A 24,873-nucleotide genomic window follows, 5' to 3' on the forward strand; every position below is an offset into this window, starting at 1 on the left:
ATGTTAATATGGAATATGCAAGTTCAGAGTACACATGAGTATAAGTAAGAGTCTAACCAGGAAACAAACACTACGAAAGAATTTGGAGTACTGGGGAGTTTAATGTTGAAGGATAGCTATAAGGTGATGGAGCCAAGAAGCAGAGGACTATGAGGCAATAGAGAGATAAAAATCAGTGGAAATCATTGCCATCCCTAGTTCAGAGGGGCATAAAGAAGAAGGAAGGCTGTATCATATTTCATGGGCTAAGATTATCGCAGATATCTGGAACCATGGTGGAACTGTGCAGAGAAAAGTTGAAGCAGTGGAGAAGGTGTGAGTGCTCCTGAGACCCCTTTGAGAGTAGTGAAGGCAGGGATGGAGGTAATATTTTTGTTTCTCCTTTCCTCCCTCTTTTTACTCTTCCAATAGCCAGCATCTGCCTTTGGCTGAACCCAGCTGGGACCAGAAGATATGGGTTCCTGAGAAATACAGGCTGCTTTGTGATGTGGAGTAGAACAGGGAGTTAGTTGGAATGGCTATAAAGCAACAGATCCAGTCCTGACACACTTGGCAGCTAAAACCCAAATGTACTAATTATGTTTTTTAAAGCAATAGAACTTGGGGAGGGAATTTAGTTGAAAATTTAGGTTTCCATGCTACATGAGTTTTTACTGTTTCTTTGATAAGTACCTTCAAATAAATATTTAGCCTAAATACTTAATTTTTAAAAATTTATAAAGCCATAGAGGTGAAATATGTTCAATGTCATATTTCTAGAAAGTGCTAAGGCTGGGACTAGAGCCAAGCCTCTTTACAATTTACTGATGACTTTCCCATTCTACAAATTAAATAAGTAAGTAAGTAAATAAATAAACAAACAAATAAATAAATAAATAAATGGCCTGGGACAATGGCACTTGCCCATAATCCTAGAGGCTTAGGAGGCTTCGGCAGGAGGATGGCAAATTCAAAGCCAGCTTCAGCAATTTATTGAGGCTCTAAGCAACTTAGTGAGACTCTATCTCAAAATAAAATATAAAAAGGACTGGGGATGTGGCTCAGTGGTTAAGCATCCCTGGGTTCACTCCCTGGTACCAAAACAAAAAACAAAATAAACATCAACAACAACCAGTCCAAACATAGTCTTTTTAAAAACTTCTCTTACCTCCAGTGTACTCATATGTAGATTGGGAATAATGATACTGGCAATGCCTGGCAGGGAAGATGTGTCCAAAAATGGAAGAAATATATGGAAAACTTTTTTAAAAATTTCTCAGGCTTATATGAATTCAGGTATTATTTATTGTGTGGATGGGAAAGAGAATGATTTTATCTTTCTTTTTCATACTTTAAAACCACTTCTTAAATTGGCCAGTGTTACAAACCATTTTCTTTTCCTGTCCTTACTTTTTAATATAGTAGTTATTTGGGGCGGATTTGTGTTAGAAGATGTACTAACAAGGACTGAAAAGAAATATTTAACTTAAAACATTCAGATTTAAACATTTCTGTTGTGGAAAAGACATCTTAAGGAACTTTGAAGTATCTACTCTTTTTTCTTCCTCTAAATCTAGATTAGAAAAGCAATGCAGACTTCAAAGACATCCAAAGAACAAATGCTTATAAAACAACACAAGCAAGTGTGGTGGCAGGAACACCAAAGGCTAAACAAAGTCAGGTAAGCACTTGGGGGTTTCAGCACAACATGAAGGGTTCACTAGGAGTTGCACTTGTCTAATCAGATGTTCTATAATGTTCCATGTTAATTAAACCATTACAATGAAGATTTAGATTTACAGTTCGAATTTGAGTCAAATTAAAATCTTCTCATTTCCTCAGCCTAATCTGGAATCCAGGGAATGGCTTTTGTATTCTGTAGAAAATTAAAAGTATTGTCTCCATCTGCCCATTGTTTACTCTTTTACACACCTACTGTCTTGCTTGCATTTATGTATATCATACTCAGCAGGTTGCATTATAATGTGTGGGTACACATTTGTTTCTCCACTAAGGTGATAAGCTACTGGAGGGCAAATATCATATCACAGTCATCTGTATGTTGTGGAATAAGCAGGAGATATGTAAAATGCTTTCAGTACCTAGGTAAACAGATGAACTAAGGACTTACTTGGTGGTTTTCTTGATATAGTTGCATCATGACTTAATTCAGTTATGGTATTTGACTTTTGTTATTATTTCCAGCAGTTATTTAAAGAAGAATTAAAACAAAATAATAATGTCATGTTTGATCTTCATTGTAATCTCTTAAAAATAAATTTCAAAAGTAAAAGCAAGGAGAAAACAGCTGTATTTCTCTTCCACTTAAGGCATATGTACTTGCTTTAACAATGGTGGTATTTATAAAGTATGTTTGTTAAATGTGTATTATAAAGCATTTATTTTATATCAAAATAGACAATTTCTGTGATCTTATTCTGAGTCAAGTTTCCCAATATCATTAACTTTACTTTTTTTAAAATATATTTTTTATATATTTGTTGATGGATCTTTATTTTATTTATTTATTTATATGTGGTGTTGAGGTTTGAGCTCAGTGCCTCACACATGCTAGGCAAGGACTCTACCACTGAGTCACAACCCCTAACTTTACTTTTGACTTCGGTGCTTTTCATGTTGGTAGGAGATTCTTATTCTAGCAAGCAAGTCCTATATGTGAGGTAAAAGTTCATGATTGGCAAAGGTCTCATACTATAGTATAACTCAAAACACAAAAATAAAATTATATAGACTTTATCACCATACTTCTTCTATAAAAACAACTATATCAGACCCACTTACCCTTGAAAAAGTCACCTTTAGTAGAGAGAAAATGTTTGAGCCCATTGGAAATTGTTTTTGAAAATTTGCATAACTTGAAATAGGATAAAAAGGAAAGCCAATATCAGGAAGCTTTAATTATGGTGTTCACTGATGCAAGTTCAAATTAAAAAGAAGACACTGGGAAAAGTGTTTGTTTGTTTTTTACTCGTGGCTGTTCCACATTTCCCTTTGTGTGTATTAAGCTATTCTTGAGATAGAAGAAACATATACACATCATTATGGAAAGTTTCTGTTGGCTGACTTGGAATGACACAAAGATGATGGAAGTGAGGAACACTTTAGTAATAAAGATCATAATGTCTTAAAACATTATAAGGACTGAAAATTGAACAAAAAGAATCCCAATATAATTTTAAGTGTTATTCTAGAGTGTAGGCTAATTTTATTACATATTCAGTAAATTAAAAACTAATATCAATAAGAGATATGTAAGGGAAATGGCTAGATTTGTGGAAAATTTAAGGACTGCAAGCAAATCCATAGTTTAAGCTTTATCAATGTTTGTCAACCTTTCAAAATCCAAACCCCATTAAATATTATGTCTTACCAGAATACTCTTTTTGAGAAACTCAGACCTACAGAAAATAAGGACCAATAATAACATTCAACTTTTCTTGGGTAATTTAGTATGTTTTAGGAAATATGTTAGGTACTTTACATGCTTTATCTCATTTAATCCTTACAATGTAGGTATCACTGCTGTATCAGTTTATGAAATTCTTGAGTCTCAGAAGATTAAAATTACTTACAGAAGATAAATAAGGTAGTTTGGGTGGATCAAGGATTTGCATCTGTCTCCTGTGCACCATGACCTTGGAAATAAGCAACTTTTTCTTTATCCCATAGGGTTTCAATCTAATTGATACATCTGCGATCTAATTGATACAAACTTGCTAGCCAAAAAAAAAAAAAAAAAAAAAAAAAAGAAAGAAAGAAAGAAAAGAAAGGCAAAGCTTATGATTCTTAAAAAAATTCTGAACTAAGGACACTAGAAAAAATTTCCAAATGTAAAAATTATGTTTAATATAAAAATTTATTTAAAATGTAATGGGCTTACTCAAACTATATTCCTTAAGGACTCTGATAAACTTTCCCAGGAGCACTTACTCCCTTGTTTCATTCTGGTACCACAAAGAACCCTGTATTTTTATGTGATCATTTGTCTAGATGATATATTAATCTATGCAGTGCAACTGCCTGCAGACAGAACAGCCTGGTAAAGGGTATTTCTGAGCCTTAAGTACAGGTCCTCACCCTTCCAGGATGATTTTAGGTGGAGAATCAGATCCTAAGAACACCAAAAATTATCCATAGCTTCACTCTTCTGGCAATTTGTATGCTCCATTATTGCTTTCTGGGTGCTGAAAATATAAGATAAGCTGGATGGGTTTTTTAGTGCTACATTTTTGGTTAAAGAGTTCTTTTCTGAAAAAAAAAATCTGGTTTGACTTCATAACATACCCATTCTACATGTACAGTTGCAAATGTGATCTTAAAATATTTCTGACAAAAATTACCTGCAGGGAAAACAGACACTGAGGTGCCACTCACAATAATAGCACCACTTCTTTATACATGTAAACAAAAACAAAACCCCTGTCTCATGTAAGTCAATTGTAGAAGATGATGGTGTGTATGTGTGTGTACACGTGTGTATATAAATGAAATACTATGCATCCATGAAAATAATAAAACCATTCAGATATATCTTTAAAAAAGTGTTAAGCAAAGAAAAATCCCACAATATAAAATGTTAAATATACCATTATCACAACTACATAAAATAACGTAATCAAGGACTAGAAACTCATTTGCAAAAAATAAAAATTATCATTGTATGAAAGTATTGCAATTATTGCTATTTTCTTATGTTTTAGTATTGTTCTTTAATAATAATAATAGATTGAAACAGGTTTGATTGACTGCCATAATCAAGGAATATAGTATTTTTAGATGCCCAGTTATTTTACTCTAAAAATGACTGTATTTTTAAAACACAGTAAAAGATCATAAAGATTTATTACTCTTATTAGTATGTAAAAATGAAATAAAGCTTCACTTGCATTTCCTTTTGTTCAGAATCTTATCATTTCTGAACTTTTAAAATAGCTTCCTTGTTGGTCTGGTTTTTGCCTAATCTCCTTTTCATCTTCCATTTCTATTGCTCATCCCACCCCAGGTCCTTCCTCTATCTTGCTGCCTTGGGAATCTTTCTGAAACACCACTCTGAGCAGGTGAGGTCAGCTTGGTGTCCTTTAGTAACTTCCCGGTGCTGGTTCTCTCTCCATGAAGTAGTGCTGGGACTGCTGTGTGCTGCCTTTGTTCTTGCTATTACTTCTGCCTGAGCTTAGCAAGTACCCAGTCCATGTTAGGAATTTAGCACAAGGTCTGAATCAATTAATAGATGAACAAAAGCACATTAGATTGCTTCCACTTATTTCTTAAACATATATGTATGTTAGTAATTGTAAAAATATTGATTGAGATATGTCTATTTCAGATTTAAATTGGAATCTGATATAAAATCTTTTCTCAATGAAGAGAACATTGGAAATGAATGTCTTTGTGATGTTATGAATTCTGGTAAGCTTTTTAAATCCTATATTTAAAGGCACATTTTATTTTGAAGAATGAAAATGAGCCACTCACTTCATGCTCTTTTAATATTTTAAGAGTTGTTTTTTCTAAAAGAATAAAAAAATCTGCACTCTTTATTATTTGTTCTTTAAGAAACTTAAGATAATAATGTATTTCCTCGATTCAACCTTGTTTTACCACAGAACAAGAGTTATCAGAACAATGGAGCACATATCTTAAAAATGTGATAAATCCTATTCTGCAGCTGAGAACAGATCTAAAGTATAGACAACATCACATTTCACAGAATTCACATGCCCATAAGGAGTTTAATTCAGTGACAGTACTGGAAGAGGTCAGTGTGTTACCTTTGTTTTTGATAATGTAATATTTCATTTTTGTCCTTACTAGAATAATTTGAAATAAGAAATAAACATGTGAATTGTGTATTTAAATAGAAAGGTTATTCAACATCTTAAACATATGCTGAATCTGCCCAGGAACCCTCATTTCTCATAACTGGTCTCCCTGCTTTCCTTTTTGCCCTTCCTCCCAGTGCATTCTGGGATCCAGTTGTTCTGATGTTGAAATTCCATAGGCTTCTTCTGCCCTTGAAGTCTTCCTTCCCATTTGACCCCCTTCCAGCTTCTTTATTCACATCTCCTTCCTGATCTGTACCTTTCTACAGAAACTCAGTACCATAGATTCTGGCTATCTTTTTGTGTCTCCCACATATCAGGCTCATTCCTATTTCAAGGACTTTACATCATCTGTTTCCTCTGTCTGGTTGATGGTGTTTTCTGTCATTTAGTTCTTGACTTAAATGTCTTTCCTCTGAGAAGCTACTGTCACTTCCCACCACAGCACCCTGTTTTTATATTACTTCCTGTTAATGCTTTCTTAAGTAACTCTTAGTTTGCTGACTGCACACCCCCTCAGTACAGCATAAGATCTATTGTTGTGCTAAATAAGAGGTTTTAAAATGATTTTTCTTTCTTTACTTTTCAGTTATTCTGTAGTATTATACTGCAATAATAATACTTTAAATCTATACCTCACTGCGGACTATAGGCAAGGATACAAGGAAAGGAAGGGATGATTTAAGTAGAAAAAATTCTGTTCTCTGCCTTACAATTTATAAAATGTAAATGTGGGTGTGGGGTAGCTTCAATTGTTTGGAGATAAGTGTCTGGAAGTCTCATTGAGGTTCATTTGTCTGATGAGCACTGCCATATGGGCATCTCTATTTTTCTGTAACAGGTCCTCAAAAGAATTTTCTCTTATCTAACTTTCTATCATTTCTTGGCTTTTGAGAATAATTCTTGTGTCCTTACATATAAATACTGGATAACTTGTAATAATGTGAGTTCTACTTGTACAACACATCCTCTAGGTTGACTTTGTGAAGAAACAATTGAAAGCTGTCTTTGAAAGACTTAGACTGGAGCAACAGGAAATAGAAAGAGATCTTTCAGGCTGGAATATAAAAGTAAGTGTGATGAAGCTAGTAATTTATTTGTCTATCATTTTGTCACTTATGTTAAATAAAGTAATCACATAATTTGTTTTCAGATACTGGATTATTGTTCAGAAGAGAAAACTAATCTTAGTGAACTACCCATGGAATTAGAAACTTTGGAATGTCCATACCCTGATTTGAAATCTTCAATTCTCAAAGAGTTCTATAACTTTACAGAGAAATATCAAAAGAAACTTCAAGATTTTGATGTACAGTTAGAAGACATAAACAGGTGACTTGATAAAACTACTTGAATCCTGTAGATTTTTTATACTAAATTTTAATTTTTGTTCATGGTCACTATACTTCTGATTTACTATTGCATAGTTACTATGTGATGGGAAGTTAACAATAAATGTTTAGATTGGTTATTTGTTGAATGGAGAGGGTTTTCCCAAAATAATTATCTTGATATACAGATTTTAAAGATTTTTATAAGGTTAAAAGATGACAATAATCTACTTTTTACCCTTCTTTCCTGTACAAGTTAGTTTTCAAATAGGAATTTTCAGTGACTATTAATTTTCATTTCAATATATAAAGCTCTTCTATAGTGGAAATTTACAAATCAGCACTAATAATTGATTATAATTAAAAATATATTAATGAAATTATGTTACTTGTAATTAACTGTGATTTTGTCCTGTGGTGACCTAGAGTATGTTTTCAAAATTTTAAAAAACTTTTCCTATAAATGTCAATTTTTTTAAAAAGAAATAGTCTTTTGGTTGCACCTTGAGAAGGATGTTTCTCTTTGGAGTGGCAAACATAATAGAGGTTCTTAACTTTGAAATGGAAGATGATAAATATAACAAATATGTGTATTTTTTATATCTAATTAATTGCTGAGAATACAGATCCTTTATATGAAACTGCTGGTGTTTAGAAACAGATAATAAGGAAAATTTTAATTCCTCCCAAGTAGAGTTCTGTGCTTTGGTAGTTCCCCAATCCGAACTCTTGGGTTACATCTGTTACTCATCTTGGCACAATAGAGCCCATTCAAGGTGAAGTCTGGGCCTTTCCTTACCTTAGCTTCCTTCTTACACCTCTGTGGGGATGTTCCTGTGTTCCTCTCCATCAGCATCTATTGTTCTTCTGGGAGCTCCTCCTTCTCTACCTCTCTCCCTTGTTTTTCTTCTTCTCACCTGGCAATAAAGCTGAAAAATAAATTAATAATGTATCATGTACACTTGTTGATTGATTAGTTTATTACCCTTTAATTGGAATTCAGTCACAGTGAAGTATTAGCTAAACCATATACTTAGATTAAGTTTCTAATTATAAAATGAATATCCTCTCCCAGTTCCCCATCCCAACCTTGTTAAATAGATTTCAGAACTCATTAGGAAAGAGGTGCAGTGTTTCTGTTTGGTGGAGAAAAGGCATTCTGAATAGGCTGATTATCTGTGACTTGAAGAAGGTTAATCTTTGTCCTTTAAAAGCCTGTGACTTTTCCTCCAAGGTGGCACCTTGTCCTCGTGAGAAAGTTAGCTGAGTTTGTGGTATCTCTAGATTAGCAGATCCTAAATATGGAGGTATTTTCTTCAGGAGCCTGAGATGGCTTCCTTATAGTAAGATCTGTTTTTCCCACCGCACTTTCCTTCCTTTTTAAAAATCTTAACTCAATTTCTGTTTTTCTGTCATATGTAATCCTATGCCACTCAAAAAAGTTGGGACTCACAGCTCCTTCAAATTACTAAAGATTAAGTAGAGAATTTATTGAATATATTTCACATTGCTAAAGTTTCTGCAGAAGGAAGAAACATTGAGGATAAAATAACTCAGGAAAGCTTGATGAAGGATGTAAAATTCACTATGGACTTTGAAGAATGGGCAGAGTTAGCATCAGCAGAAAGCAAATAGGAAGGGCATTCTAAAAAAGAAGATTAAATGATTAGAATATAAACCTCTTTATATCAAAGTAACTTATAGCTATGTTAGTGTCCATAGCATCTAGTACTTTCTATACAATGCATCTTCTAAGTAACTCAGTTGACTTGAAGGTAAAAACAATGAAGGAAATAGTGAAATGGCATGTTCCGGGATGGTAGGAATCTACTTGGGAGGAACATAAGGTTCATAAATTCTAGTTTAATGGTTCTTGCCACATATAATTATCCAAAATACATTTTGCATAATTGATGATGTGTTTTACTTGTTGAATATTTATTGAATAATCTTTAATGTATAGTGGTCTCTGTTAAACTCCTTGGTAGGAGATTAGGCAGACAGATTAATTTAGAATATGGTTTTACTATGATAATTTGAAATATTTTGGGGAAGAGACATATACATATGTACCCTCACTAAATAAAATTACATGCAAACATTAATTAAAGAAAATATGAATATGCTGGCAGTGAATAATAAGGCTTCAATCAAAACGTAATGAGTTTTCAGGAATAAGTTTCCTTGAGGTGAAAGAGAGTAAAAGGAATAATTTGAATAAAGATAGAGGTGGTTGGCATCAGTATTCTGATGCTGGTGAGCAGTGTTGCATATAAAAACACTGTTCTAACTAGCACAATGAATTACATATTCAATTATAATATTAATTGCAATTTTCATTTGTCAGGATCCACCTTCATTTTGATATGGTCATTTTCCCTTCTGGTTTTAGCTATTATGTTTTGTGAAAATTCTCACAGATTGCATACATGTATGTGCACACCAGTGGGAGAGAGTGGGATAAAAGGGATACTAATCTAGATTATTGTTTTAAGCCAGAGTGACTGGAGTTTTTAATTGTTTGAATTTAAAAACATCCATCATTTGATACAATTATTACCCAGGGTCCATAGTTTACATTAGGATCACAATCCTTCCATCCCTAGTTATTTTTCATTTTCAAACTTTGTTATTACATAATTTATTTCTATAAAGCAGTATGGTGGAGCCTATTAAATCACACAGCACATATCCTTTGTCTGAATAGTTTCTATATTTCAAGAATGTATCGTAAAAATATATTTAAGTATATAAACAGATTTATTTTTATTTATTTATTGCAATAGAATAGATTGAGCAAAACCCTTAATAAAGGCTAGTTTTATAGATTTTTATACATCTATACAATGTATTATTCTACCGGTAAAAAAAAGTTTTAAAACTTTGCTGATCTGGAACAACATGCAAGGGGTAGAGTGAGGTATAGAGTTAAGCAAGCAAAATAATTTTCAATTCATATTGTGTAAAAGGGGGGAAAATAGACATATACACACTCTCACACACACCGATATTTGCTCTTGTAGGTCTTAAAGAATGCGCAAAGAGAGATAACATTCATTGCTTTTGGCAAGGGGAACCAGGTGCTGGAGGATGGGGTGTGAGGAAGAATTTTTATTGTATTTCCCTTTTATTGTACTTTTAGAATTTTGAACCCTATGAATATATTTAAGTTCTAAAACAAAGAATTTTTAAAGGAAAAAAGTTGACAAGGGCAAAGATTAAACACCAAAGAGGAAAAGACTGGCAACGTATCAGTTACAAAATATTAAAATTCCTAATATATAAAGGCAGTTTGTAAATTCATTGAACACTGAACAGTCAAAAGGCAAAGGGGGCAAAGGAGATAAAGAGGGTATTTAGTCATATTCTCAAAAATTATTTATTAAGCATATATTGGCATAACATAGATAAAAATCTCTGTACTCATGAAGCAAATGGAAAATGTGAAAATGTAAACATAATACCTAAATTAGGGTAAGACAGAAATGGCTGGAGTTGCAGAGGGCAGATTGCAATATTTTGGGTATAGGCCTGGTTGAGAAAGTGACATTGAATTGAAGTCATGAAATAAGTTGAAGGATTGCATCATGAAGATATTTAGAGTAAATTCATCATATTCAGTATTTACCAAGGTGGGAATTTGCCTGGCAAGAGGGCAGTATGGCAGGAAATGAGTGACAGACCAGGAGAGTAGTGGAAGATGGAGTCAAAGAGGTAACAGTGAGGAGTAGGTTCTTTATTTATTTTTGCTGTGTGTGTATGTTGCCAGGTGTCACATCCAGGAATTTGTGCATGCTTACCAAGTGCTTAACACTGAACTATATCCCCAGCCTCAGAGACAGAATATTTAGAGCCTGTAGCTCTAAAATCTTTTTAAAACTTTGGATTATACTCTGAGCGATATGAGAAACTACTGGAAGGTGTTGAGCCAAAGTGAACAGTAGCAAAACCTGGCTTAAGTTGTAGCAGGATCAGTTTGGCAGTTGCTGTGTTTAAAATACATTGTGATAGAGAAGTATATAGCACAAGAAAAGACTGGACATTTAGGAAATTATTAAAGTAATACAGGTAAGACAGTGGGGGCCTGAGTGGAGGAGTAGAAGTGGTGAGAAATAGTCAGCTTTTGATGTATTTTAAAGGCAAAATCAACACCATCTTCTGAAAGATTTCATGAGACATGTGAGAAAAAGAGAGAGCCAGAATAGTCCAATGTAGTTGCTTATTTGAGTTGAGCAACTAGAACAATGGAGTTGCCATTCAATGAGGTAAGGAAGACTATGAGCAAGTGGGCATTGGCTGTTGGGAAGATCAGTTATTTTGGGTTGGACATATTGAGTTTGGGGTGCTATTAGGTGTCCATGTAGTTATTTTATGGGGGCAGTGGGCTTTGTGGGCTTGGCATTTAGGAAGGAGATATGGACTGGAGTTACATATATGTGAGTCATTGGCAGGAGATGGGATGTAGTCAAGAGAGGAAAGAGAAGGTCAAAAACTGATCCCTTGGACCTGCCAATATTACAGTGTCCAGGAGAAGAGAGAGAACCAAAAAATGACACTGAGATGTAAGCCAGGAAAGAGTTTTGGAAGGCAGGTAAAGAGGAAGTGGTCCACAGTATTAGCAGAGCTGGTGACCCCTGAATAAATGCTACATATAAGTAAATAAAAGAGAATCATAAGTAAATGTTGGTTCTAAATGGAGGACCTTGGTGGTCATTTTTATTAAAAAGTAAAAGCAAATGCTTAATTGGAGCAGATTTGGGTGAATAGGAGAAGAGAGAAGACAATGTGTATAGACAACTGTTTTTTGAGTTTTTCTGTGTGAAGGACAACAGAGAATCAAAGCCAATTATGTAATTTCCTTTTTAAATTTTAATTAGTTTTTTTTTATTTAAAATGGGAGAAGTAGGGTATGTTTGATGCTGATGAGAATAATCCAGTAAGTGATAAACCTTGGTGATACAGAAGAGAGGGGAATTGCTGAATAATATCCTGGAGTTGAAGATGGTTGGGTTTTAGTTCCAAAGAGGAGGAATAAGCACAGATGATTCATGTACCATAGAAACTGGTGGGATACTGAGTAATATGATGCTGATGTTGGAAGATGAATAGATAGCATGACAGTCTGTGGAATTCTGGGTGATAATCTAAATACAAATGACTAAGAATCTTATGAAGCTCTTTTCTCATCAAAAAATGAAAATGAAAGCAATATTTAGATTCTTACCTGTAAAAATGGTAAAACATAAATATATTTAGGGTTAAAAACAGTATGGAAGAAATGGGCATTTTTATCTATTATTGGCATATAAATTTTTGGAAAGCCACCTGATACTATGTCAAAAAATCTTTGTAAATGGGAATTATATTTGTCTCCTTAGAAGTGGCATTAAAGAATAATAGTAGGAGTGAAATATTTGGTTTCAAAAGTGTTTAACATTAATTATTATTTTTTTAGTGGTAGCAAAATCTCTGAAACTATTTTAATAGTCAACAAATAGAGGAAATCAGCATCAAGTGTGATATATTTGCACCATATAATACCACACTGACATTTCTAATATGAAATAATTTTTAGTGATACAGATAGCTGCAACATGTTGCTATGTAATTAAAAAGCAGGCCTCAAAATAGTTCCAATAACATGTATTCTCTGTTTTCTTTCCGTCTGAAAATATTACATCTGTATCAATATAATCACACAAAAAAGACATGTAAACATCTGCCCAAGTAAATAATAACTATAGTTATCCTCAGGTGGTGAAATGATTAAAGTTTTGCCCATTCTATATTATAAAGGAAAAAAAAGGCTTTTTAAAAATGTAAGCTAAAGGTTAAAGAGGAGACAATTGATATTTAATGATTGTTTACTATATGATATGACAAATACACCTGATTTTAATCTTTAAGTTATGCTATTTAAAAAACTCTATTTTACAGATGAAGATACTACAGTTTCTTAGCTGGTAAATAGTTCAGCAGAATTGAGTCTTTTGTGCCCATTTGAATAGAAAGCTTTCCCCTTATACCATGTTGCTTCAAGAATTTACATGTGGGGCTAGGGATATAACTTAGTTGGTAGAGTGCTTGCCTAGCAATCACAAGGCCCTGGGTTCAATCCCCAGTACCACCAAATAAAGAAAGAATTTACATGTGTCAAGATGCTGATAAACAAATTTGAATACTGGATAAAAGCTGTGTTCAATTACACATGAATCATGTGTAATTTTTAAGTAGTTATGTTAAAAGTTTGAATAAAAAGGTGAAATTTATGTTAAAATTCATTTTATTTAACTCAGTATTTCCTAAATGTTATAATTCAACATACAATCAATATTTTAAAAATTTTAAGGAGGTATTTTACATTCTCTGTCTCTCTCTCTCTCTTTCTGTACAAGTCTTTGAAATCTGCTCAGTGTTTTATACTTAAAACACATCTTCCTCTGGACTATTCATGTTTCAGCCCACATGTGGTTAGTAGCTGGAACCTCATACAACACAGCTTTAAAGGAGGTACATATTTACTATGACACATTTTTTTTTAAGAGAGAGAGAGAGAGAGAGAGAGAGAGAGAGAGAGAAAATTTTTAATATTTATTTTTTAGTTCTCAGTGGACACAACATCTTTGTTTTGTATGTGGTGCTGAGGATCGAACCTGGGCCGCACGCATGCCAAGCGAGCACACTACCACTTGAGCCACATCCCCAGCCCTATACCACATTTTTTTAAAAAATTGACTACCATTGAACCTCTTCCTTTATTCATCATGTTTGCAAAGCTATTTGGATTCTGTTTGGGCTGTATTTCATTAGTAACATGAAGACAAGTTTAATTGCTTGTTTTAGACTCAGATGAGATTGTGGCTTTAATTTCCTAACATTTGGATGCATTAATCATATAGATGAGACATAATTGTCTGATGCTCCATTTAGCTATGTCAGATTGAAGTCAATATGTAGAAAATGCTGTAGAGTAATAACAAGTAATTTCTGCTTTATTGTTGATAGATATATTAAATTTTGTAATGTTCATTTATAATTAATATTCTATTATTTTATGAGATCTGAATCTGAATGCTATTTAAAATCCACAATAATTTTAATAATTTTGACCCTTTGTACCTACAGTGCCAATAACCATAGTTTCATGTTTTTCAGCTAAATTCTTTCAGAACATTTCATTTTTTTCTCTTGATACAAAAAATTACATTATTAGAGGAAATATTTTTTAAAAATTAAAGGCAATCAAAGAAAAGAAGCTGAAAGTTAATATGAATTTCCAGTACCCAGAAATATTTTTAAAAAAATTAAAGGCAAGCAAAGAGAAGAAACTGAAAGTTAATATAAATTCCCAGTACTCAAAGATATCTTCTGATAAAATTTTGTGTATTTCAAACATATGTATGTTGTTTATAAAATTATATATATATATATATATATATATGATGGTTTTCCTGTTATGAATCATATTCTATGATATTCCTTTTTTTCAATATGTGCTTACTAAGCTTCATCTATCCATTAGATCATCTATTAAATTTTCTTTTACAACATATTTCTTATTAGATGCATATTATTACCATGTGTTTTTATACCACATAAATTTAACTCTTTTCCTGCTATTGAACTGTTTTTTATTCCATATTATGTTCTTGTTTAAACTAACTGGGAGCTGGGCACAATGGTACATAATTGTAATTCCAGCAACTCAGGAGGCTGAGGCAGAATTACAAGTTTAAGACCCTATCTCAAAACAAACAAACAAACAAACAAAAAACAAAACAAAACAAAGATAAAGAAAAAGACTGAGGATGTAGCTCATGGTAAAGCACCCCTTCGTTCAATCCTCAGTAGCAATCATAAAAAGAAAAGCCTTGGAAAAGACCACTTTGACATGGTATTTTGAATAATTCTGAAAATTATTCCCTTGTAATGAGTTCCTAGTGCTAGAATCACTGACACAAAGGGCATGAAAAATTCTAAGGGCTTTGAGATTTTTGTTAAATTGCCTTCCAGAAAAATAAAAGCAATTTATATTTTTTACCAGTAGGCTTTATATTATTTGGTTCACTTTTTGAATTTGGTGATCAGGGCATTGCATATTGCTGTCATGTGATTATATCATCAGAATCTTGTTCATGTTCTCTCTCTTTTCCCATATTTATCCACATAGTATAGCTCTCTGAATATTCTCATGTGGAAATTTTACCAAAAGGGAAATAAATAAGTGCATAATAAATCTGGCTCTTCCCTTGTTTCAATGGAAACCATATACCCTATTGCTAATAAAAATGAAATGGGCAAAAGCCAACATCAAAAGGCAACACTCAAGAGACAGTGTGTGGCTCCATGCAAGTTTTTTCCTAATTTAAAATAAACAAATGCCTACACATATGACCAGCTTGATAAATAGGAAAAGAAGAAAGAAAAGGAAAGAAACATCATAGATAATTGACATATGCTTACTTTGTGAGGGTACAACACGTTAAACTTTGGAGCCTTAATTACTAGATGGAATTTTTTCACTGAAAATGTACAATCAGAATTGCTGGAAAGTTTTAGTGCCTGGGTATTTCCAGTCTTAGGTACTTTATTTCTGGTCTGATTGTATTCCAAGAGTGATTAATAAAGGGAGAAGTTCTCAGATAAAGGAGAATATTTAGTTGATCTTCCAGTGTTGAATTAGTAACATTAGGTATATAACCCAATCAACATCCTCCATCACTCCATCTCCCATTTTCCTTTCAGACATTTCAACATGGTTGTCCAAATTGATGTGTCAGTGTGTATACTTGTTTGGGGGATTGTTAATAGTTGTAGATAATAACTTCTTTTTTGTTATGTGGCTTTAATAGCTTTGTTTCAAATTGAATCTGTAGATTTTTTTGTAATATGGTCATTTTAACAATATTAATTGTACCTATATTCTGTATAATGAAGGGGATTTCCTTCCCTCTTCCATGCAATTCCCATTCTCCCTCCTTTTCCCTCCCACCTCTCTTCCCTATCTAGAGGTAATTTTCTGCACAGAATACAGGTATGACGATGTGAGGGAAAATAAAGAAAAAAGAAGAAGAAGTGGGTCACATTAGATTGGGTAGAGAGAAGTGATGGGAGGGGAGGGGAGGGGAAGGGGCGATAGGAAGGGCAGCAGAATAAAATAGATATTATTATTGCTGTGGGTATATACGTGACTGTATGACCAATGTAATTCTGCAACCTGTACACTCAGAAAAATGAGAAATTGTATCCCATCTGATTCAAATGTATGATATGTCAAGATCATTGTACTGTCATGTGTAACTAATTAAAACAAATAAAAAAGTAATTGTTATCAAATATAAAAAAATTGTACCTATAAATGAACATGTTTTTTTCATCTTCTAAGGTCTTTAATTTTTCTCTTCACTGTTTTATAGTTTCCAATGTAAAGGTGTCTCAGACTTATTCTAACTATGTATTTATTTTCTTTTTGAGGCTATTGTAAAGGAAATAGCTTTCTTGATTTCTCAGTTGATTAATTATTGGAGTATAAGATAGCTATTGATTTTTATGTGTTGATTTTTAATCTGCAACTTTGCTGAATTTATCAGCTCCAGAAAACTTATGGAGGAGTTTTTGTTTTGTTTTGCTTTGTTTTGGGGGGGTGAGAGGGGAGTGGCTTCTAAGTATGTGATAATGTCATAAGTAAGCAGAGATAGCTTGACTTCTTTTCCTATTTGTTTTACTTTAATTTCCTTCTGCCTGATTTCTCTGGTGAAAGTTTTAAGAACTATATTGAACAGGAATTTTGAGGATGGCCATTCACTTGATCATGCTCTATAATATTCTTAATGCATTTTGGATATGGTTTGCTAATTTAAAAAAAAATAAAAAATTAAAAACACTATATCACGAAGTCTTAGTAAAAGAAGAACAAAACAACAACAAAAGTAGTAGAAGATAGGAAATAATTAAAATCAGAGCTGAAATCAATGAAATGGAAACAAAAGAAACAATTGGAAAAAACTGACAAAACAAAAAGTTTGTTCTTTGAAAAAATAAATTAAATTGATAAAATCTTAGCCATGCTAACAAAGAGAAGGAGAGAGAAAACTCAAATTACTAACATACATGATGAAAAAGGAAATTTCACAACCGACACTATAGAAATACAGAAGATAATTAGAAATTATTTTGAAAACTTGTGCTCTAATAAAATAGATAATATTGAAGGCATCAAAAAATTTCTAGAGTCATATGATTTGCCCAAATTGAATCAGGATGATATACACAATTTAAACAGATCAATGTCAAGTGATGAAATACAAGATGCCATCAGAAGCCTCCCAACCAAGAAAAGCCCAGGACCAGATGGATACACAACTGAGTTCTACAAGACCTATAAAGAAGAACTAATATGTATACTCTTCAAACTATTTTGTGAAATAGAAAATGAGGGAGCATTTCCAAACTCATTCTATGAGGCCAGTATCACCCTGATTCCACAATCAGGCAAAAACACATCAAAGAAAGAAAACTGCAGACCAATATCTCTAACGAATAGAGATGCAAAAATTCTCAATAAACTGGCAAATCGAATACAAAAACATATCAAAAATAGTGCATCACAATCAAGTGGGGTTCATCCCAGGGATTAAACATACAGAGATCAATAAATGTAATTCATCATATCAATAGACTTAAATATAAGAATCATATGATCATCACAATAGATGCAGAAAAAGCATTTGACAAATTACCACACCCCTTCATGTTGAAAACATTAGAAAAACTAGGGGCAACAGGAACATACCTCAACATTGTAAAAGCTAGCTATGCTAAGCCCCAGGCCAACATCATTCTAAATGGAGAAAAAATTGAAGGCATTTCCTCTAAAAACTGGAACAAGAAAGGGATGCCCTTTTTTACCATTTCTTTTTAACATAGTTCTTGAAACATTGGCCAGAGCAATTAGGCAGATGAAAGAATTTAAAAGGATATATATAGGAAAAGAAGAACTCAAATTAGCACTATTTGCTGATGATATGATTCTATACCTAGAAGACCCTCAAAAATTCCACAAGAAAATTTCTAGAACTAGTAAATGAATTCAGCAAAGTAGCAAGATACAAAAGCAACACCTATAAATCAAAGGCATTTCTGTATATCAGTGACAAATTCTCTGAAAGGGAAATGAGAAAAACTACCCCATTTACAATAGCCTCAAAAAAAAAAAAAACTTGGGAATCAACATAACAAAAGAGGTGAAAGCCCTCTACAATGAAAACTACAGAACACTAAAGAAAGAAGTTAAAGAAGACTTTAGAAGGTGGAAAGATCTACCTTGCTCTTGTATAGGCAGAATTAATATTGTCAAGATGACCATACTACCAAAAGCACTATACAGAGTTAATGCAATTCCAATCAAAATCTCAATGACATTCCTCATAGAAATAAAAAAAAGCAGTCATGAAATTCATCTGAAAAAATAAGAGATCTATAATAGCTAAAGCAATTCTTAGCAAGAAGAGTGAAGTGGGTGGCATCACTATACCAGACCTTAAACTATACTACAGAGCAATAGTAACAAACACAGCATGATATTGGCACCAAAATAGACTGGTAGACCAAATGGTACAGAGTAGAGGACACAGAGACTAACCCACATAATTACAGTTATCTTATATTAGACAAAGGTGCCAAAAACATACATTGGGGAAAAGATAGCTTCTTCAACAAATGGTGCTAGGAAAACTGGAAATCCATATGCAACAAAATGGAATTAAACCCCTATTTCTCACTATTCACAAAATTCAACTCAAAGTGGATCAAGGACCCAGGAGAAGGACCTAGAAGAAAAAGTAGGCCCAAATCTTCATCATGTCGGCTTAGGCCCCAACTTCTTTATTAAGACTCCTATAGTGCAAGAATGAAAATCAAGAGTCAATAAATGGGATGGATTCAAACTATAAAGCTTCTTCTCAGCAAAAGAAATAATCAGTGAGGTGAATGGAGAGCCTACATCTTGGGAGCAAATTTTTACCCCCTCACACATCAAATAGAGCACTAATCTCTAGAATATATAAAAACTCAAAAAGCTAAACACCAAAAACCCCAAAACCCAATCAATAAATTGGCCAAGGAACTGAACAGACACCTATCAGAAGATGATATACAATCAATCAACAAATATATGAAAAAATGTTCAACATTTCTAGCAATTAGAGAAATGCAAATCAAATCAAATCATCTCACTCCAGTCCAAATGACAGCTGTCAAGAATACAAACAACAATAAGTGTTGGAGAGGATGTGGGGAAAAAGGCACATTCATACATTGTTGGTGGGACTGCAAATTGGTACAACCGCTCTGGAAAGAAGTATGAAGATTCCTTGGGAAACTGGAAATGGACCCACAATTTGACCCAGCTATCCCACTCCTCCCTCTATACCCAAAGGACTTAAGAATTGCATACTACAGGGACACAGTCACATCAAAGTTTATAGCAGCACAATTCACAATAGCTAAACTGTGGAACCAACATAGATGTCCTTCAGTAGATGAATGGAAAAAGAAATTGTGGTATACACACACAATGAAATATTACTCATCAATAAAATAGAATGAAATCATGGTATTTGCAGGTAAATGGATTGTGTTGGAGAATATAATGCTAAATGAAGTTAGCCAATTACAAAATAACAAATACCAAATGATTTCTCTGATATAAAAAGACTGATTCATAGTGGGGTTGGGATGGAGAGCATGGGAGGATTAGATGAACTCTAGATAGGGCAAAGGGATGGGAGGCAGGGGGAGGGAGCCTGGGGGTAAAAAAGATAGTTGAATGAGATGGACATCATTACCCTAAGAACATGTATGAAAACATAAATAGTGTGAATATACTTTTTATACAACCAGAGATATGAAAAAATGCACTCTATATGTGTTATATGAATTGTAATGCATTCTGCTGTCATATATAACACATTAGAAAAAAATATTAAAAAAATAAATTTAACCTTTATTTTTTTAAAATTTGTTTTTATGTGCTGCTGAACCCAGTGCCTCACTCCTTGTATTTCATTGCTAGTTGCCAGTCTGTTTATGTTTTCTATGTCCTCTTGATTCAATTTTAGAAGGTCATCTGTTTTTAGAAATGTGTATGTTTTTTAAGGGTTTTCCTATTGGAAATAAAAATAGTTACTAATGCTCCTCTCCATTGCTGTGATATCTGTGATGATTTTCCTCTTTGTGATATAATTTTCTTAATTTGGGTCTTCTCTCCTTTTTGGTTAGTTTGGCTAAGGAATCATCAATGTTGTTTATCTTTTCAGAGAACCAACTCTTTGTATAATTGATCATTTGTATTGTTTGTTTAATCTCTACTTCATTAATTATTTATTTCCTTCAACTGGTTTGAAGTTAGTTTGTTCTCATTTTTGAAGGGTCTTGAGATGTATCATTGTATAGTTTGGTATCTTTCTGATTTTCTTATATAGGCACTCATTGCTATAAACTTTTCTCTTAGAACTACATTTATAGTGCCCAGAGATTCTAGTATATTGTATTACTCTTCTCATTTGATTCTAAAAATTTTAAAATTTCTCCTCTGATTTTTTTCTTTATGTATTCATCATTCAAAAATATGTTATTTAATATTTATGTATTTACCTAGTGTCCTTGGTTTTTTTGGGGGGGGGTGTTGAGTTCTAATTTATGTTCATTGTGATCAAATAAGATGCAAGGAATTGTTTCATTTTTTAAATTTGTTGAGAGTTGCTTTGTTGCCTAAAATATGGTCTATTTTGGAGAAGTTTTAGTGAGCACCTGAGAAAAAAGTAAATTCAGCAGTTGTTGGATGAAATATTCTTTATATATGTGTTCATTCTAGTTTGATTTATAACATTTTTTAGCTGTGAAGAGTCTTTGCTGAGTTTATTACTGAGAGAAGTTTGTTGAAATCACCTAGTATTGTAATGAAGTTGTTTTTTTTTTTTTTTTTTGATACCAGAGATTGAACCCAGGGATACTTACCCACTCTGTCATATACCCAGCCCTTTTTTTTTTATTTTGAGACAGGGTCTCCCTAAGTTGTTCAGGACCTTGCTAAGTTTCTGAGGCTAGATTCAAACTTGTGATCCTCACATCTCAGCCTCCCAAGTTGTAGTGAGGTTAATCTGAATCTTTAAATCAAATAGTGTCAGTTTTCTGTATTTGGGTGCATGTATCTTTGAAGCACAGGTGTTTACTGTCATTATATCATTTTGTTAGATTGTTACCTTTACCAGTATGTCTCTTCTGATTAATTTTGGCTTGAATCTGATTCGTTAAATAGGACAGTAGCTACTCTTGCTCATTTGGAGGCTCCATTTGCTTGGTATGTCAATATCCATCCTTTTGCTTTTAGCATGTGGCTGTCTTTGCCTGTAAAATGAGTCTCTTGAAAATTACATATAAGTGGGTCTTGTTAAATTCATTCTATCAGCCTGTGTCTTTTAGAGTTGAGACCAATCACACTAAATGTTATAGAAATATGTTAATTAATCCTGCATATTTGCTTATTTATAATGTTTAATTTGCCTCTGTTTTTCATTTGCTTAGTTACTCTTCAAAAATGAACTTGTCTAATTGTCAGCTCTGGGATTTCTTTTTGTTTTATTCTGTGTGTAATTTTTCTTTCAGGTTTTCTGTAGTGTTGGCTACTAGTCATGAATTCTTTTAGGTTTTGCTTTTCTTGGAAGGTTTTTATTTGTGCTTTGATTCTGAAGGATAGATTTGCTTGTTAAAGCAATATTGATTGATGGTTATGATTTTTCAGGACTTGGACATATTATTCCTAGGCTTCCTGAATTTTAGAGTTTGTGTTGAGAAACCATAAGTAATTCTGATTAGCTTGACTCTAAATGTGACCTGATGTTTTTCCTAATGAGCCTTTTTACAATCTTATCCTTGTTCTTTGTATATTGTAATTTCAATGTGTCATGGAGAGATTCTTTTTTTATTTATTCTATTTTGTGTTCTGAATTCCTCCTATGTCTGGATGCCCAACAAATTCTCACAGTTTGGAGATTTTTCTTTTCTTTTCTTTTTTCCCTGAAGAGGTTATCATGCCATTATTTTTCGTGTCACAATCCTCTTCAATGATTCTTAAAATTTTTCTTTTAATATCATCCCAAAGTTCTTATATATTCATGTCATAGTTACTTATTTTCTTTTCTTTAATACTGCCCAAGTATTCAAAGACTGACTATTTTCTCTTCCAGCTCTTATATTCTATCTTCAGCACACTCTACTCTATTTGACTTTCAAGTGAACATTTTATTTAATTTGTTACTTCTTTCATTTCTGTTTATTTCTTTTTCAATATCTCCTTATTTATCATTCAAATACTGTACTGACTTTCGTGATTCATTCAGTTGTTTTTCTATGTTCTCTTAGAATTAATTGATCATTTAAAAAATGATTGTTTTAAATTCTTTATCTGGTATTTCATCCACATCAGTATCTTTGAAGTCAATTTCTGGTAAATTATGAACTTAAGGAAGTGTCATTTTACCTTGTTTTTCATATTTCTCATATTCCTGTGTTGGGTTTTATGCATCTATTGGATGGAATTATCTTTTACTCTTATGTTTGGGCCTTTTTAGGGCACAGCCTTCTCTTGCCAAAACATTCTAGATATGAGGTTGTGGATTTTCAATGTATTTCCAAGTAGGTTTTGTAGTGTAGGTTCCCTTCTCATTCTTTGGTGATGATTAATATATTTTCAAATATATATTATGTCTGAATCTCCAAATTTCTCCACTTTTACCATTCTCTGCTACTTATACTGGTAAGAAGAGAAGTTGAAAGCTATTTCAACAAGCTTTAGTTTTAGGTTACTCCAGTTAGCATCTTAATGAGCAACACAAACAGCCCTTGCTCTCTTTAAGGGATACATATTCCAAGAAGAAATGGAAAGAAGGACAGTCAGACCTGTTCTACTTTTCCTAATGGTCTCAGAAGATGTGGGTCCTTCTTGTAAATCTGGTAATTGTGTTGTAAGTAGCAGTATTTGTGGTTTACACCTGCATGATTGCTCTTCTGACTTAATAACTATACATTCTAAATGGGTATGGGAACAATCTAGGTTGAGACCCATTATAGGTATGGTTTCCATAGTCTTTATGTTAATTTCCTCTGTTTTTGCTGTAGAAGTGGATGTCCCATAGCTATTCCTTCTTGTGACTTGATCACTAGTTTGTATTAAATTATCATAGAAGTTTGAGCATGGCTAGTTTGTGTGTGGAGCAATATGTGGTGTTTCTAGGCTGCGATTACCTCAGCAGTCAAGTCTCTACCCTGTAAACTTGTGGTGTCCTAAGAGATTCACAGCATCCCATAGAAAATAGTGAAACAAACAACAGCAATTACAGAAACACATAATATATAGCATTAAAATAAATCCCCAGTGCCTACTATGATATCTAGAATACTAATTACCACAACATAAAAAATGGCAGGGTCAGCAATTGCCAATAGCAAACATAATGAATAGACATTAACTACTTTTGGCATTAAAATAAACAGGAGGCATCAACTATACCATGCACAGTACTAATAACTACAACAACATGAACAGCTGGGGCAATAATTGTGCAAACCAAATAGTTCTGAAAGATAGTAAAAATACAATTCATTAAATCAAAATAAAAGATGATAATAAGATAAAAGAAAGTTTAGGATGTTCAAAATGTAAACCGAGAAAGCAGAATAGAAGTAGCAAGTGATTGCTAGAAAGGAGGACAAAAATTGGTAAAAGAAATAAAGTAAGTAGAGAGAGAAAATATCAGAATTTGGCTATTAGCAGGAGAAAAAGAAAAACAAAAATTTTAAAAAATACAAAAATGAACAAAATACTCACCCTCAGGAAAAAAAAGTCAAAGAAAAACAACAATCATGAAAACTCCTAAAAATGAGAAAAAAGAAACAACTATGTGTGTTTTTCTATATTTGTATACCTATATATCTATATCTAGGAAAACAGGAAAAGATTTCTTATGGAAAATGAAAGAATGGTCTCAATTGAGGTGGTCAACACTGTCAACAAGTATTAATGATCACTATCTATGCCTGACTGCCCTTTCCATTTCTTCTTGGACTATGTGCTTCTCAGAGAGAGCAAAAGCTGCTTGTGTTTCTCACTAAGATGCTGGTGGAGTAACCTAAAACCTAAGCTTACTTCTCTTCTCACCGTTTAAGTAGGACAGAATGGTAAGTACTATAATTTGAGTTTTACCTGGGCAGACCAGATTGATACAACTGTAGAGTTCTAAGTAAGGAGTTCCAATGACTGGTACTCAGCTCTAATTGGGGCTTAGGGACTTGTTGGGTGATATCTGCTCTAGAGAGATTAGATCCACATACCCCTAGGGCTGGGCAAATTCTAGTCTCTGCTGGGAGCCTTGATCTCAAGAACTTCTTCAGAATTGTACTCACAGGCCTGGGAAAAGAACCTCTACAAATCTCACGTGTTCCATCACCTATGAACATAGCCTTCCCAGGCTCAATCCCTGATTGTAATCACACTCAGCTATTCCCTGACCCTCTTTCACTGATCATGTGAGTCACCAGACTCAAAGGGAAAGCAAATTGCTTACCTCGTATTTCTGACTTGAATTCTACTGGTAATATCTTCTCTGTGCCTATTTCAATCTTATTCTGCTAAGTACACATAAGGCCACACTGAAAGTTCTTGCTGG

General features: G+C 33.2%; 1 protein-coding gene across 1 annotated transcript in view; it reads left to right on the top strand.

Annotated features, from left to right (window-relative positions):
- The window catches only part of Ccdc148 (coiled-coil domain containing 148), a 200,688-nt gene that overhangs the window by 22,877 nt on the left and 152,938 nt on the right, over positions 1 to 24,873 (top strand). The window contains exons 3-7 of the mRNA XM_076866446.2: positions 1,557 to 1,660; positions 5,324 to 5,406; positions 5,604 to 5,755; positions 6,794 to 6,889; positions 6,973 to 7,151. Of these exons, the coding sequence (XP_076722561.1) occupies positions 1,557 to 1,660; positions 5,324 to 5,406; positions 5,604 to 5,755; positions 6,794 to 6,889; positions 6,973 to 7,151 (614 nt within the window). The remainder of the gene's footprint in view (positions 1 to 1,556; positions 1,661 to 5,323; positions 5,407 to 5,603; positions 5,756 to 6,793; positions 6,890 to 6,972; positions 7,152 to 24,873) is intronic.

This window comes from Callospermophilus lateralis, chromosome 9, assembly GCF_048772815.1.
Source record: "Callospermophilus lateralis isolate mCalLat2 chromosome 9, mCalLat2.hap1, whole genome shotgun sequence".
Taxonomy (NCBI): Eukaryota; Metazoa; Chordata; class Mammalia; order Rodentia; family Sciuridae; genus Callospermophilus; species Callospermophilus lateralis.